The sequence below is a fragment of the Rhineura floridana genome, chromosome 6 (assembly GCF_030035675.1).
Source record: "Rhineura floridana isolate rRhiFlo1 chromosome 6, rRhiFlo1.hap2, whole genome shotgun sequence".
Taxonomy (NCBI): domain Eukaryota; kingdom Metazoa; phylum Chordata; class Lepidosauria; order Squamata; family Rhineuridae; genus Rhineura; species Rhineura floridana.
This window is the reverse complement of record NC_084485.1, coordinates 136,810,695-136,828,426: the sequence shown is the minus strand read 5'-3', so window position 1 is coordinate 136,828,426 and position 17,732 is coordinate 136,810,695. Positions and strand designations below refer to the sequence as shown.

Genomic DNA, 17,732 nt, shown 5'->3' with positions numbered 1-17,732 from the left:
CACATTGTTCTTGATCAGAAAAATCTAGTGAAAATGCATCTTTAAACATACATTCTTGCTCTGTATTGTCTAGTCATCACAAAAACCACTTTCGTGACTTGAAAAGAAATAGGCAGTACTAAGTGCCCAATATTGTATCTTTATTAGTTGATAAACTGGCAGACTTACAATCTCTTTCACTTAGGTGGTGGAGTGGGGGAGGGACACATGCTGACACATTTTAAAGCCATTTTCTGCTTATGTATCCAACCTCTCTGAGCACTTCAAGGCCAAGGCATTTTGAAAAGTTTTACATTTAGCATTAATAGGTGCCTTGAAAAGATTCCCCGCTGAATGAGAACAAAACAAAACACATAAATGTTGATCAATTCTGTGTAACTAAGCATTTTCCAATAAATTATTTATGTGATATTTCTCTTTACCGTTCCCCCCACACACACACATGCAGTTTCCCACTTCCCCAAATAAAAGGAATTTTCATGGATGCTGCATTTTACAGGGCCAACTTCCTTAAACTTGTTTGTGAGCTGAACAAACTGGAGGTTTGTACCTTTTTTCTTTTGATAATATCTGTTTATACATGTGTGAATTATTTGGGGGGAGCAGACAAGCAAACAACACAAGAGAGAGTATTTGAAACTGCACCAGTCCCCACCCCAAATAAGCAGCATATACTTCAAACCAACAACAAAACTCAGAACTTCTCTTCCCTTTGTTAGCTACATACCTAACACATTGGAACCCAGTAGCCACCAGCCATCAAAAACCATTGAGCAAGTATCTTCTAGACTAGCTGTTAGTCAACTGAGGAAACATCTGTGGGTATTAGCTTAACAAAAGACTGGTGAAAAGATAATCGGCTTGCTTGACAGCCATTACAAAGGTTTCAGTGATTTTTTTCCTACATAGGTTGAAAATCAAACACATTGCTTATGTTTGCTGTTAGGGTGGAATCACTTCAACTCAGCTCTGTCTCAACAATGCAAAGAGACTGAAAAATGCTACCCCCTTAAAGGAAAAACAGCAGACTTCATCTCATCAAATCTCTAATATTTTCCCACTTTTTAGTACAGATTATTTCAGATCAAGATACCAACCTGACTCAGCTTAACTTGGCATCAGCGTCTGTTAAGATTAATCAGTGTGTCATAGATAGGAGAATGTTTCTCTCAAACATTTGAGTTTTATTCATATATGCCTCTATATCATTTCATCTGAAAAGTGGTGTTGGAGGAGAGCTTTACACATACCATGGACTGCAAAAAAGACAAATAATTCGGTGTTAGAACAAATTGAAGCAGAACTATCACTAGAAGCTAAAATGATGAAACTAAGGTTATCATACTGGACACATCATGAGAAGATATGATTCACTAGAAAAGACAATAATGCTGGGAAAAACAGAAGAGTAGAAAAAGAGGAAGGCCAAACTAGTGATGGATTGATTCCATAAAGGAAGCCACAGACCTAAACTTACAAGATCTGAACAGGGTGGTTCATGACATGGTGTTGGAGGTGGCTGATTCATAGGGTCTCCATAAGTCGTAATCGACTCGAAGGCACATAACAACAAACTATATCACTTGGTATCTCATTATGCAATTCACCAACAAAGTGTTTCTGTTGGAAGAAACTGGGTTGAATCCAAAGATCTGTGGGCGGAGCCCCACTGCATACCAGTTGCTGGGAATCACAAGCGATGAGAGCCCTGTTGCACTCAGGTCCTGCTTGCTGGCTTCCCATAACTATCTGATTGGCCACTGTGAGAACAGGATGTTGGACTAGATGGGTCTTTGGTCTTATCCAGAAGCACTCTTCTTATGTTCAAAAGTGCAGTTAAAACAGTAAGAGACGCCATTTAATACTACAGCATTCTTAAAATAATTAGTTAATGGCTAGCCCCATACTCCCCCATTACTGACATGAACAGTTGCAAAATGTCCCCCCTCTCACCATACACACTTCTAGTTATTATGCTGCAAAGCATAACAAGGGTGAAAGGATGATGTGCCCATCACATCACTGGACACTGTTGAAACAGAATTCAGGAGTAGAGGACCTTGATTTGAACCAGCTGGGCTCTTCTTACATTTGCCACCAGCTGTGTACTAATTAAATTGTTTATTAAAAATGTGTTTTTAAATTTGTATATTTGTTTTTAATTGCTGTAAACCACCCAGAGAGCTTCGGCTATGGGGCGGTATATAAATGAAATGAATAAATAAATAAAGAGCTCCAGCTAATCGCTGTTTCCTGATCAGTTAGCAATACATATGTTTGCAAATATATTGGTAGCATTCGCAATTTAATATTTTAGGTGTATACTTGTCATCTTAAGATATACACCTATACATAATATGAGAAGTGACTCATAGATATTGGCCACTTATTTTCACAGTCCCCACCCCTGTCTTCCAAATGTTCTCAGACTATATCTCTCATCATCTATGTGGAAATTAATATCTCTCAAAATATTTTTTTTGTTTTTGAAAAAAATCTTCAATTTGTTCATTTTTAATCCTACAGTTTTTGGTGCTTTTATTTATATTTGTTTTCTTTTGGTTATACTAACTGCTAAACCTATATTGTTCAAAAATTGTTCAGACCTTAGGTCAAGGAAATCACAGTTTTACATCCCAATAGAAAATATGTTTCCCTACTCTAAAATAGCCACTTGAGCAAGAGTGTGGAAATGATTTATTTGAAGCTAAATCTTCACCTCAGCTAAACAATCATTCATAGAAAGACTGTTACACTTTAGATTCAAAGAAAATAATACTAATGACCAACATAGTAGTGTGTATGAAATTTTAAATTACATTCAGGGGAGACAAAATTACAATTACTGTACAAAAATCATGCAGGAAACTGTTCGTCATCTATATGTTTAAGGTAAAGAGAAGATTTTTACATTCTCCCCACTCTGACAATAAACACAGTAGTCACCAGATCAAAGCGTTTACATTAGCCACACCTGGAGGGGGAACGGGTTGATTTGCTGATCAGTTGTGAGATCTCTTTGAAGCTGATTTTTTTTTTAAAAAAATGCACTCAAGCTGCTCCCACGAGGTTTTACAGTAAAAAGGGTTAGGGTTTGACTAGCGTCAGGTGCCCCCTTTTTCAGAAGAGGTGGAGACGCACAGGATCTGGCAGAACAGTGAGTGTGTTTCTACCCTCTCACACACAAAGCGTCAGATTTACATTTATATAGCAGTATCAAATACACAAAAATTAGGCTGAGAATAGAGAGATTTTTATTTCACTATAAACAGTTGCTTACTTGCTTTAGATGTGGGCACCTAATCTCGCTTCACTTATGGTTCAGGATATGGATGAACATTCCAATGTACATCAAAAGATACATCTAGCCACTTCAGTAGCATCGAGATAAGATCCAACAGAGACGACTTAAACACACAAACCTCTCTTTCGGGATTAGAGGTATGTGTGCAAACACAAGTAGACTTTCAAGGTAGGACTGGCATCAGCACATAGCATTATTAGGCAGTTGCTGGGGTCCCAGCACTGTGGCAGGGTTGACCACGGATGCCTGCCCTTGCTCCTGGTTTTTAAAAACTTTTCTAGACAGATCTAGCCACTATTGTAAACTTCCACAATACTCCTGATGTAACGCTCAAAACACTGCTGTTGCTGCCCACTGCTCCCTGCCACCATCTGCAGAGAAGCACACCAGGGTCCCCCAGTGGAGAAAAAGGATTCTGCATCAGCTGCCTCAGTCACTTTCTCCCATTATAGGATAACATAAGAAGAGCCTGCTGGATCAGGCCAGAGGCGCACTCTGTTCTCACAGTGGCCAACCAAACGCCCATGAGGAGCCTGCAAGGAGAACCTGAGAGCTACAGTACTCTCCCCGCCCGAAGATCCTAGCAACTGGTATTCTGAGGCATACTGCCACCAACAGTGGAGGTAGAACCGAGCCATCGATGGGCAAAGTGCTCTTTATCCCTTTACCCACATGTGGAACAGCAGGAAAGAATTCGGCCCAGCTCTTCCCTTTAAGAGGTTCCGTTGCCATGCCTTGCTTGTATCTCACTGTTGCTAGTCCGTCTGGGAAGAAAGGGGTTACATGACTCTTTTGCTTTTCTCTAAGCTCAAGAGGCAGTGAGTCAGCAGGGTGAAAATTAGTTGCCAAACAAGACTGTAAAGGCCATCTTATTTAGCACACTCTCCACTGAAGATTTTTACGCTATAATAAGAACAAATACTATATTGGAAACAGGCTTTCTGCTTCTCACGTAAAGCTTTAGCTACACCGGTATAATACTGTAAAATATTTTGGCCTTTCAACATTCTTATTCTGTTTACCATGCACCACTAAAAATACATTGATTTGAATAGAGGTCCATATGGAAATAAAATATAAATACATTCTCTATGGCACACAGGTATCCCAAGTCTCTGCAAAAGCCGGATTTGAACTCATCTGCTCAGAAATTGATTGCAATCTCATAAAAATGAGAGGTTCCAACCTTTTAGAGAATGAGTAACTAAGTTAAAATCCCCCTAAACTAATATCATGTAGAACTGATATTAAAGCCAAATTTTTAATTAAGAATACTCAGGTGAAGCATTTTTTTTATGCTGCAATATATAGAAAGGGGTTAGGAAAGGAAAGAGAGAAGATGGAAAAGAAACAAAAGAAAAGAAACAAACCGTATTATTTACTGAGAACTGCAACTTATTTACTTAACAAAATGTTACTTCACTGTAAAAACCTCTAAGCGGTTTTAAAAACTTAGAACTGCAACCCTTGGTGTTAAAAGTTCAAGCTACAACTTGTTCTGGTAAACTGCTTAGAGGTTTTAGTTACAAATAAACAGTATACAAACTGTGTTAAATGATTTAAAAAGAACATTTAAAAATGTTCAATAATATTCACAGAAAGGTTTGATCCATTTTCAACTTACTCCATGTCCTTTTGAGTATTTTGTCTTGATTACAACAAGTAAATAAAAGGATGAAACAAACTCTATAACAATGGAGAGACTCCTATGCAAAGATTATTATCAGATTACTGTGCTTCCACATTAAGAACATTGTACAATGAAGCTGGATAGATACCAATGAGCAACTAAAATTAACCTGGTCATGGAATATCTGCCTCATGAAGAAAGGAAAATAAGATGAAGGAGCAACAGTGCATATGAAACAGTTATTCACAGACTCTCTCAAAATATAAAAGAAATCACAGTCATTGGCTGAAGTTGATAGACGTTAGTATTAATCAAACTAAGGAACTCACCATCACCACTTGTTTCAATGCCATCTAACACGAAGAGCTTCTAAAAAGGACCAGAGGAATACATGGAAGATACTGACAGGTGCAAGCAAAAATGCATCCCCATTTTCAGGCACTTTATACTTTGGAGTACTGGAAGCTGGAGGTAAAGCAAAGGTGAATATTGTCATCATGGTCTGCTTGTGAAACTCACAAAGACATCTGCTTTGCTACTGCCAGATAGGATGCGCGATTGGAATAGACCATTTAGTTGGAGTTGGAGTTGGATCAATCATAGCCATTCTCATTACATGCTTTCTCAGCATAGAAGTGCAATAGGTGACGATGAAGATGATGATGATTCATTATTTATTTATTTTAAACATATATCCCACCCTTCCTCCCAGTAGTAGGAGCCCAGGATGGCAAACAAAAGCACTTATCAGTCTTACATTTATACATCACCCATCCTTCTCCGGGCAGTTTAACTAATAAAAGGGGGACAGAACTAGAACTAATCATTCTGCTATCCCTAAGCAGGAATAGGGAATTTGTGCCCTTCAAATGTTGTTGGACTCCAGTTCCCATTAGTCCTTGCTAATATGGCAAGTGGTCAGGGATGATGAGAGCTGGAATCCAACAACATCTGAAGGGGCACAGGTTTCCCATCCCTGGCCTAATGGAAAACCTCTTCCCAATTCTTTTGAATATGCAGATGCTGATTGTGTGTGCCATCTGTTCTAAAGGCCCCATATGTTGCTGCATTCAGAGATGTGGCTCAAGCCTTGCCAGCACATACAGCAGAATGGGATGCTGATTTGACAGAATTATGAAATGGAGCAGACTATGGCTATGTGCACACCATTCATTTAAAGCACACTGCTTCCCCCAAAGAATCCTGGGAACTGTCATTTACCCCTCACAGAGTTGCAGTTCCCAGCACCCTTAACAAACTACTTCAGGCTGTAGATGGAGAGTGACCACATTCATTTGAATGGCTGCCCACATAAAAAAGCTCTCTGGCACATCAGAGAGAAGGGCTGTAGTTCCGTTCTCCTTTTGCTGTGCTAGTTTTCTACTTGCAAGGTTTTTTACTTTTTTAGAGCAAAAATGTGATTCCCCATCTGCAGCCTGAAGTGATTCGTTTGTTATACTTTTCCAGGGCTCTACTGACTTATTCTACTGCCTGTGGTGACCAGATTTCAAGCACTGAAATCTATTACCACAACAGGAGCAGGAGTCAATAGTACCAACTGGGGCTGCTGCCTCAGTGCCAGTGCTGTCTTAGGCCCCATTGGCACTATACATTTCCAGCAGTATCATACCACTTCAACCAATCATGACTTCTCACAAAGAATCCTGGGAACTGCAGTTTGTTAAGAGTGCTGAGAGTTGTTACGAGACCCCAGTTTCCCTCACAGCGCTTTAATTCTGAGTTCCCTGAGAAGAGGGATTAACTGTTAAACTACCCAGAGAATTGTAGTTCTGTGAGGGTAACAGGGTCTCCCCTCAGCACCCTTAACAAACTACAACTCCTAGAATTATTTGGGGAAGCCATACTGTTTAAGTGGTATAATACTGCTTTAAATTAGAGGTGGGGACCCTTTTGCGGTCCAAATATTGCTGGACTGTAATTCCCATCAGCCCTGGCCATTGGCCAAGCCTGCTGGAATTGATGGGAGTTGTAGTTCAGTAACATCTGGAGGTCCAAGGTTCCCCACAACTGCTTTAAATTAATAGGGTTGATGGGACCTAAAATGCTGGTGTTATGCCTCCGGGTGTAGCAAGGTGCCAGCACTGGAACCAGAGAGTTCTATCCTAGACACACTAAATGTCAGATTTTTGGACTGGGATGTATTAACTTGCCAATTGCTTTAAAAGTATTAAGAACAAGGTTTTGAAAACTACATGGATTGCATCTAATGATGTTAGTCTGCTGCCCAAAGACTCTTAGATCCAACAGAGGCTTCCGTTAGCAAAACAGAGATGGAAATGATCTTCACGAATCCCCCCCTACAGCCCACCAATGGCACCTTCCATGCTGTTCTGAGGGTCCTCCAACTCCCACAGTTTAGGAAGCACGGGACTGGAGGATCAGCAAAAATCGCTTCCCTCCTCATTTCGCTGATGGAAGCCTCCAAAATGTACCATAAATTAAGCCCAAAGTACAACAGTTACTGTATTCTGATTTAGAGGTTCAAAGAGCAGGAACACCAGAGAATGGAAGAGGCAGGCCAGCGTACACGCCTATGCTCTAATTTGTGATGGGTTGCCCTCTCCCAAGGCATGCTTCCTGTGCCACTAGTGGCAAATAGACCAGAAGCTCACTATCCTGGTCTTACTGAGCAGATATATCTGTACTCAGTAGGGTTGCCAGGTTCAGGGCCTGAGACTGATCCTGTATCTTTAGGAGAAGAGAAAGTCAGCCAAGTGCAGGTGTTCTTGCAACACTGTAATGGGAAAAACCACAAGGTGGAAGACCTGTATCTTTAAAAGTTGTGCAGAGGAAAGGGAGAATTCCACCTTGTGGTTTTTCCCACTAGTGTTGCAAGAACACCTGCACTTGGCTGACTTTCTCTTCTCCTAAAGATACAGGATCAGGATCAGGCCCTGAACCTGGCAACCCTAGTACTCAGTATCATTAATCTGTGCCAAAACTGAAGTAGGGGGTACTGGTATTGCAATTTTTATTTAATAAAGAAAAGAAGCAAGGATATCTTACCTTGGGCAACCCTGGTGAATGAGATTTTACTTTCATCAGCCAGTTGATCACATTTTTGAATGGGATCATCAAGAGAGAATTTTACTTAGGGCTGCTTCTCCAATGAACCGAAGAAACCATTTCCCATTTTTGTTACATATGGACTGCCTCTTTTAAAACAACCAGATTAATGACAGTGCCTTGCAAAAGTAATCAGACCCCTGACCAACACTCTCATATTACTGAATTACAAATGGTACATTGTAATTCGTTCTGTATATTTTATTTTGAAACACTGACACTCAGAATCAATTATTGTAAGGTGACATTGGTTTTATATTGGGAAATTTTTGTAAGAAACATAAAAAACTGAAACATGTTGCTTGCATAAGTATTCAACCCCTGTGCTGTGGAAGCTCCCAGTTTACACAGATGAAAGAAATTGTCCTATCGAGGACACAATTACCTCTCCATTGGCCTCCACCTGTGAACCATTAAAGCTGCTGTCACATTGTCAGGATAAAACCCTCACTGTTGAAGGATCATTGGTCAGGCTGTGGATCTGAAGGAAAATGAAGGCCAAAGAGCATTCTACAGAATGTAATACAAATGCATAGATTAGGAAAAGGGTACAACATAATATCCAAGTGTTTGGCTATCCCAGTGAGCACAGTTGGATCAACTATCAGGAAGGAAGCTGCATCACACCACCCAGATTGCCAATAAAAGGCTGTCCCTCAAAACTCAGCTCTCAAACAAGGAGGAGACTTGCAAGAGAAGCCCCAGAGAGGCCAACAATCACTTTGAAGGAGCTGGAGTTCAATTGCTGGGAGTGGAGTAATGGTGCACCAGTCAACCATATCAAGAGCTCTGTATAACATTGGCCTGTATGGGAGGATGGCAAGAAAGAAGCCTTTCCTCAAAATGTACCATCTGAAAGCACGTCTGGAGTTTGTGTCCCAGCTGCGATGTGGAAAAAGGTTTTGTGGTCAGATGAGACCAAGATAGAGGTTTTTGGCCAAAACTCAAAGCGCTATGTGTGGTGTAAACCTAACACTGACCACGCCTCAAGACACACCATCCCTACAGTGAAGTCTGGTGGTGGCAGCATCATGCTGTGGGGATGCTTATCATCAGCAGAGACTGGGCATCTTGTTAATATCGAAGGAAGAATGGATGGCGTAAAATACAGGGAAATACTGCAAGAGAACCTGCTTCAGTCCACTAATGTTTTAAATTTTTAAATTGTGTTTTAAATTGTTTTTTTAAAAAAAGATGTATTTTAAATTGTATTTGTTTTTAGTTATTGTAAACCGCCCAGAGAGCTTCGGCTATGGGGCGGTATACAAGTTTAATAAATAAATAAATAATAAATAAATAAATAAAAAGCTGAAGCTTGAGAGAAAATTAACTTTTCAGCAGGACAGTGATCCCAAGCACAAGGCCAAAGCAACACTGGAGTGGCTCAACAGCAAAAAGGTGAATGTCCTACAGTGGCCCAGGCAAAGTTCTGATCTCAATCCCATTGAGAATCTGTGGTACTCTTTGAAAATTGTGGTCCACAAGTGATGTCCAACCAATCTGAATGACCTCAGCAAATCTGCCAAGAATGGCCCAAAATCCCTCTGACACTGTGTGCAAAGCTGGTACATACCTACCCAAAAGACTTAAAGCTGTTATTGCAGCAAAAGGTGACTCTACCAAATGTTAATATGTGGGGGTTGAATACTTATGCAAGCAACATGTTTCAGTTGTTTGTTTCTTACAAACATTTCCCAACATAAAACCAATGTCACCTTACAATTGATTTTGAGTTTCAGTGTAAAATATCATACAGTACAAAATTATAATGTACCATTTGTAATTCAGTAATATGGGAACACTGGTCAGGGGTCTGATTACTTTTGCAAGGTACTATATGTGTTAACCAGTAAACAGTGGATGTGGTTAATCTTTAGTGGTATTTCCTCACCCAGGGTAATTACACTGGATTAATTTCTGGACAATTCTAATTTATTCTCTTGAGGTGTCATCCAAACATTTAAAGCAATTCTGTCCTTGATTCTGGTATTTTTATGAGCAGAGCACAAAGTAGTGCAGTGAAGCTGATAGTTCCACCTATAACTGCAAAGAAGAGTCTATCTTCTGAATGGGTCAAAATGGGGAAGAAGAGAAATAACGGTTGAAAAAGTCTTCTAGTAAAAAGCTCAAGTAAACCTGTTTTCACTGCTTGCAAAAGCCTCCTGAATCTTCTAAAACTTCATTTTTGTTCCCTACTTAGCTCTTCCATCTGAAATACAACAAAAATACACCAAAGCATCTTGAAAGTGACAATTTCAATGAATTTGAAGCATACAGACTGTATTAATGCCATCCTTTACCTTAAGTCAGAATGACAATTTTTACTGTAACTCAAGCATATCTTGCCTCCCATCTTTAACTCACATGATACAAGAGTTTGATATATTTGACATAAACCACCTTTAGTGTTTTTAATGGAACAGTGGGATATATATTTAATAAAAATATAATACTGACCTAAGCTTCAGAGATGGTTTACAAGAAAATGTATGTGAAACATTTTAAAAGCACTAAGTATTATTAGTATATACATTATAGGGGACATAAAAAATGCTACGTTAGGCATGCCAACAAGCTAGGCGTAACTTTTTAAGGTAGATCGCTTCCCACGTCATGGAACACAAACTGCTTAAAAAAATTCCGTGCAGCTTATTTGAAAAACACGTCCATTATCTCTTTGGCATGCGTAACCAGTTTCATAGTTCTTTCGTCTTTTGATGTGGGCATTAAACACGTGCACATCAATCGAATGGAAGCTTTCAACAAATAGTTTAGGCTGCAGATGTGGAATCTCTTTTTAAGAGGCAAGATTTCAAATTGCTTTTTGGTAGCTCTGGGAAACAGGTAAAATCAAATATAGCTCTCCACTTCCCCAACTGATCTCTGGGGTTTTAGTTTTAAAAGTGGGTTCTGTGCTGCTGGATCTGATGGAAAGAATGCCCACTGCTACAGATGTGAAAGCCTGAGGGGAAAATTAAAAAGAGGACCTTTTTCCTCCCCCCGCTGGATTTTCCCAGGGGTTTTGGGGGGGGCAGCAAATGGAAAAACCTGGGGAAATGGGGGGGATAAAAATGTTTTTCTGGGTCTTCGCTACCCACTGCACCTATTTGCACATGCTTAAGGATTCAAATGAAGAAACCTGCTCCTGAGCATGTAACTTTCAAAGCAGAAAGGGGCCAATGCAATGCTGTATGTATTTGATCTGCTTTATATCCCACATCATCAAGTTCCCATGGCAACTGTGAACAAAAACAGATCTAGGATTATATCAAACTGTCACAACTTCCATGCATGCAATATAATTTCCTCTTCCTCTTCTGCATCCACGCATCACCCCAACCTTCCAGGGCAGATTTGGGGGTGGTGCAGAGGTTACATGAAGAGGAGAGGGAGAAGTTTTGTTGCATGAGCAGAAGTTGATGCAGCCCATCATCATTAATGTGAAATTAGATCAGTTCGAAAATTTCCAACTCAAGATGTCTCAAAGTATGAAAAATTATTTAAACCTCAGAGTAATGAAAAGAGTGTTTTTATTGTTCACCTAAAGAAGTTTTACAATAAAAATACCTTTAAAAGCAAGCAAGTCATTCTTCTATTGTTCCAGCAATTTAGTTTAAAACATTTCACTGAATTTTCTTAACAAAGCCAGAGGTGCAACTGGATAGATAATACAACATCATCTTATTTCCTTAGATTTTTGTGAATAGCATTTTTAATTGGTCAGTCTAAAGCAAACAATCCCAGAACACATACACTATCCAGTATACACAATATAAAAGAAAATAAATCATAACTGCTGTAGAACAAAATACTTTTTAAAAAATTAGGAAAAAACCCATAGAACAACACAGTGGTTAGGGTACACTCCATCCCTTGATGATAAGTTGTGCTCTATGCCTAGATGGCAAGGGAAATTAACAGCACTAATTTGAAGGAGAGGAAATACATAATCAAGTATATATCAAGTTTTAATAAGTGAGGTTTCATTAATTATGCATTAGTAATAAGGTGGCAGTTCATTTGGTGATATAGTGTTCAGGTTGATTTGGTGGGCAGGAAAAAGAAAAAATGGGTATGTTTAACATTTTGTAACAATTTAAGAATTCATAGTTCTTATAACACCATCTTCATAACAGAAGTGTTTTACACTTGTACAATGTTAATTACTTTATTATACATGGAAGCCTGCAATAGGCCAATTACACAATAAGACTGCAACCACTGGTACTTTTCTGCCTCCAGAAAGTACGCAAGACAGAAACATCACCAAAAGTACATTTTAAAAAATCTGCATAAACATCACTAAAATTACATTTAAAAAAACTAATTAGAAAAAAATACATCTGCAAAAAAAAAGTGGTTCTGGGCAGTGCAACTGCTTATTAGCAATTAACAGTTTTAAAATAGCCACTACGTTTTCTAACAGGTTTCCGTGGCGCCACAGGCTCTAATCATTGTTCACTTATCATAAATAATGTACCACAAAATATACATGAATTTGAGCAACAATTCATTGGAGATTCTGGTTACAACAAACCATGGTTCATGTTTAGGCCAAACACAGTGTCCTCCTACACTTCCTTTAACCATGTTAACCCCACCCCAAAATGCTCTAGACTCACATGTGGGGATGGATGACTAAGCAAGTAGATCCCAGTGCACTTTGGAAGGGGTCTTTATGTACAAGTGTGTAATTATTTCTTATTCTATCTTGTATGGTAGGTGTGGGGAACCTCTGACCCTCCAGATGTTGCTAAACTAGAACTCCAATCAGCCTCAGCAAACCTGGCCAATGGCCAAGGAAGATGGACGTTGTTAATTCAGCAACATCTCAAAGGCCAAAAGTTCCCCACACCTGTTGCATGGAAACCTTTATGGCCTTCTAGAATAAAAGGGCATTCAACTTTTTAATTTGTTCAACTTTTGACGCCAGAAGACATCAGGAAACACATAATAAGTTATGCAATCTTCTGGAATGTAAATCTTCTAAATTCCAGCTGTTAAACTAAAACAACACAGAAAAGATCACAAACCATGGAAAGTGAGCTTGGTATTTAAAATGAATGATAAAAGATGACCCAAAAATACTAAACAGGAATATTTAAGTAGGAGGAAGAAAAGGACTGGAGGCCAATTGGGGGATTTAAAAAAAATTATATATAATAAATAATGCATTCCAAAATGTATATAAATTAAGACTGTTATTTTAGTTTTAGGTTCCAATGACATCAAACTGGCCCTTTAAAACACCTCTTGTGGATTACATTGCTAAAATCTCTTTATAGAATTACAGCCTTCAGGAAAAAATGGGGTGGACATTATTGTGATTATTAAAGCTATCATTCCAGGCTATATACCAAGGATCTGAGAATATCTACCCCACCAGTCTGGAATGTGTTTAATCATCTAGAACAAGAAATAAAGAAGTATGTTAACAACTATAACAAGTTGTAGGTAGCTAAGTTCTCAGAATTTTGTATTACCCAGATACGAGACAGCAATTTGTAATGTCATAAGATCTCTTTGTTAAATGGTGAAGTAGATTTGCCACTTATTTGTAAATTGGAAACTCCAATACACCAATAGTGTACAGACTCCCCTTGCTTCATTACATTTTCCTGAGAGTAAAGCAATTAAAATAAACCTTAATCCTAGGAACAAAGGTTTTTTTGTTATTTTTTCTCTCTTTTTTTCTTTTTTGCATTTTCAACTTTTTGGGCTATTCCCTGACAATCTAAATAGGTAAGTTTGATTGCTAAACACTGTCACATGAACACAAAAATGCAAACTATCAAGTCTATTGATCCGATTTAAAAACCATAATACAAACTGATCTAAAATTACATTAACAAAAACTAAGTATGAAAAGTTGCATTGAAAGGGCGTGTTACATTATTTGTATTAGGATCATGTAGAAACATTCCAATGGCAGTGTTATCAAAATAAAACTAATACATTAAGACCACCCCAAAGCCTACTCATACTTGGAACTTTACCTATAACTTTGGCTAGTTGGGGTCTTTACTCTTGTACTACATGGCTCACTTACATCAGACATTATATTTGTATACCCTGAGAAATCTGACACTGAAGTTCTTACTCTATGGTCCACTTCCCCATTAGAGTTAGCAATAAAAGTCATTGGCACCCTGCTGCCCGTCTTAAACTGAGAACCAAATGCTTGTGCAAAGGTTTCTATCTGGTATGTTGCTCGATGCTCTAGGTCCTTCTGAGGATCTATCTGGTTAGCTAGCTCCTGAGATGGAATTGGAAAGCTTGTTGAAGATTCTACATTTTTTTGTTCCTTCTGGCTATTCAATTTTTGAGGTGTTGACTGGTAGCCTGACGAAGTGTCTATGTTTTTCTGAGAGTCTATCAGATCATCTAGTTCTTGTGAAGGAGTCAACTGTTGATGTGTTGCCTCCAAAGCAGATAAATAAAAACCTGGCTGAGATCCAAGCAACATTCCGAAAGGAGGCTTTGACAATGCAGATGGCAACACTGAGGTAACGGATTGGCTGAAACCACACTCAAGTGGAGATGTAGTGTATATTTGTTTGTCTTGAAACAAAGTATGGTTATGAAGGCTTGAAGACAAACTTACAAATTGGAAACTGGGTCCAAAAGCAAAACCAGTGCTATTGGTTGTTCTTTCAAAAGCATGTTGGAGGTATTTTGAGTATTCTTGCAACATGCTTGCTTTGTCGTTTGAAGCTGTTTGGGAGCTGGGGCTCAGGTTCTCCTCTTGAACTATCTCTGTATGTTCTCCTGAGGCCTGCAAGTCCACACGCTGTTCAGTAATGCTGAAGGGATCCTCTTTCTGGCCTTCCGATTTGTGAGAGTACTGGTCTAAAAGACTTTGCAACACTTCATCAGGAATGCCAGACTTATCGTGACAAGATTTGATGTCAGCATTTAGAGATGATGAGTCAATAAGAGATAACGGGGTTTCACTGTCCATAACACTCACACCTGCAGACTGTATAACAGACGGTTGGGAGGCCATATGTCCAACGTTTATAGAAAAGGCACTGTTACTGCTGGCAGTTTGTAAATATCTTCTTTTCTTTGAAAATTGCATGGCATCGTCATAATTGCTACTTATTTGACCTGGTTTACTACTTGCAGCTTGAAGGAGGCCAATAGCATCAACACTGGTATTTGTGACTATGCCAAGAGAACTTGGTTTTCCAGACAATTGTTTTTGACCAAGAAGGTCTGGCAACGGTGACACAAAGTTAAGGAAACTCTTGTCTGAACCTTTTCTGTTTCCTTTTTTAAAGACTAATTTGGGTACCTTTTTCTGCAGCTCTTCTATTCCAGTGCCAATTAAGCCACCACTGGAAGACACTATAGGAATCTCCACCGCATAATTCTGCAAGGTCATATTAGATGCAATTTGAGATTCAGATACTTTATGACTAGGCTTATGCTCTTTGTTTTCAGTGGATACACATTTTGCTTTGCTTTTTCTCCTTGACGAACCTGTATTTCCCTGAGACAACATAGACAAGTTGCCCATGCTATGGTTTGATGGCCCAGGATCCATTCCAGCACCTGCTTTCCCTATGGCTTCTCCACATGTACGTCTGTGCTTTAACAGTCTATCAGTCCTTGAAAAATACTGCTGACAGGTTTCACATTTGTATGGCTTTTCTCCGCTGTGCGTCCTCTTGTGTCTCTCCATATGATACTTCTGGATGAACTTCATACTGCACTGGTCGCACCCAAACGGCTTCTCCCTGCTGTGGATCTTTTCATGTCTCTGTAGCAAATACTTCTGAATGAAACCCATGTTGCACTGGCTACACTGGAAAGGCCTCTCGCCAGTATGGATGAGCACATGCCTGCGCAGATGATATGAGCTCCTGAAGGCGGCGCTGCAATGTTCACAGACATGAGGTTTCTGGCTAGGGGATAGCATGGCAGCTTCTCCATCTCCTGCCACAAGGGGCTTGGATGAAATGCTTGGCTTCCTCTTGGCTTTGATTCCCTGAGATTCCGACTTTGGCCTCTTCATCTTCCTAGCCTGGGCGTCATGCTTGGGCTCATCCGAGCCAGCAAGACCCATCTCACTACCGCTTCTAATGCCCAGCAGCAAGTCTCCTCTGTGGGGATGGTGGTGCAGGTGGTGGAAAAGGCTGAGGTCTTGGATCACACTCTGGCTGGCCCCTTCCACTCCTCCTCCTCCTCCACCACTACCAAGAGCGGGGTGCCTCTCCTCCCCAGCTATCCCAAAGAGGCCCCCATAGTGGTGGTGGTGGTGGTGATGGTGCTGCTGCTCGTTTTCCTCCTGATCACTGGACTTCTCCTGTTTGATATTCATGAGGGAATGGAAGAAGCCCCAAGAGCCCCTCTGGGACGACGATGAGGAGGAGGCGGCTGTAAGAGGGAAACCCCCTGCCGGCTCTTTCTTGAAAGTCATGCCCTGAGGGTGAGGAGGCGGCGGCTGCGGCGGGGCAGGAGGCTCGGCGGCAGCTACAGTCGTCGCGGTAGAAGAGGAGGAGGAAGATGAAGACGACGTGGAGGAAGATGATGACGATGAGGCGGCAGCGGACGAGGCGGAGGCCAAAGTCAGCCCGCAATGCTGGGGGGGAGCGGCTGGCCGAGTGAAGCTGGTGACGGGCGGCAAGCGGTGATTGAACATGACCATGCTGGGGGGGAAGGGGGGCTCCATCGCCGCCCTCTTGGAGCCGCCGCCCAGGAAGCCGCTGCCGAGTTTCATATTCCCCTCGGGGACAGGAAAAGGAGCAGCAAAGCCGGGAAGGGGAAGGGAGAACGATGATGATAACGACGACGACGAGAAAGAGGAGGCGCGGCCCTCAGGGGCTGCTATTGCTGCAAGACCCCGCCGCCGCCGCTCGCCTTTTCACACACTCACCCGCCGGCTGTCTGCCTGGTTGGCCCGGTCTTTCTCTCCCCGCTCTTCAGCGCCCGCTTGCCCGACAGTCGCGGCAGCCGCCAGCCGGGCGCATCCTTCGCCGCCGTTCGGCCCCACCCGGCCCGGCCTAACTTAAGGTCGCCGCCTCCGCTGCTGCTGTTTTCTCTTTACGGCCGCCGCCTCCAGTTAAAAATATCGCCGTCTCCGCTCCACAATGGAATTAGCAGAGCCCCCTGTAAGGCCGCACTGCCCATGCGCCACGCGTGGCATGCTGGGAAGGATTGCCCAGTCAGGGCAGCAGCGTTGGGGGGAAATGGAAAGGCGCAGGCGCGGGTAGACCCCCTTCGTATCTCTCGCATTCCCTCCCCCCCCCTGCCCTTGGTTCGCTCCCTCGCACGCATTACCTCACCATCTCCAAAGTCGGGCCGCTTGCCCTCCTGGCACGTACTCAAAAGGGGGGGCTAGTGTGCCCTCGGCCCCGTGAGAATAAATACAGTTATTTCTCCCTCGGTCGTGGGGTGCGGGTGGCAGTGGCCACAGGCTCGAATAGGTCCTATTAGCAAATGCTAGTACATATGGTGTTGACATGCCTGTCTATATAAGTTCTACAGATGGAAGAGGGAAAAGCACACTAGGAGCCTACAGTTGGTCCAGTTATAAAAATCGCTTGCAGTCTGATCCCAACCATGGAAGTAAACCCCTTGGATTGCAGTGGGACCTACTAGTCCATAATAAAGTGTGCAATATGATTTCATTCCAGTTCCAGCAATTAATTGGGGGACAGAAATAAACGTTCAGAGAGACAGTGGCGAATCTTGCTTTGCCTACAG

At 41.2% G+C, this 17,732-nt stretch overlaps 1 protein-coding gene across 1 annotated transcript; it reads right to left on the bottom strand.

Moving 5' to 3' along the window:
* Nucleotides 1-11,534: 11,534 nt before the first annotated feature.
* ZNF281 (zinc finger protein 281) lies at nucleotides 11,535-17,198 on the bottom strand. The gene has a single exon (XM_061633930.1). It carries the CDS (start codon nucleotides 16,744-16,746, stop codon nucleotides 14,014-14,016), a length of 2,733 nt encoding a protein of 910 aa, XP_061489914.1. The 5' UTR covers nucleotides 16,747-17,198; the 3' UTR covers nucleotides 11,535-14,013.
* Between the last annotated feature and the right edge of the window lie 534 nt (nucleotides 17,199-17,732).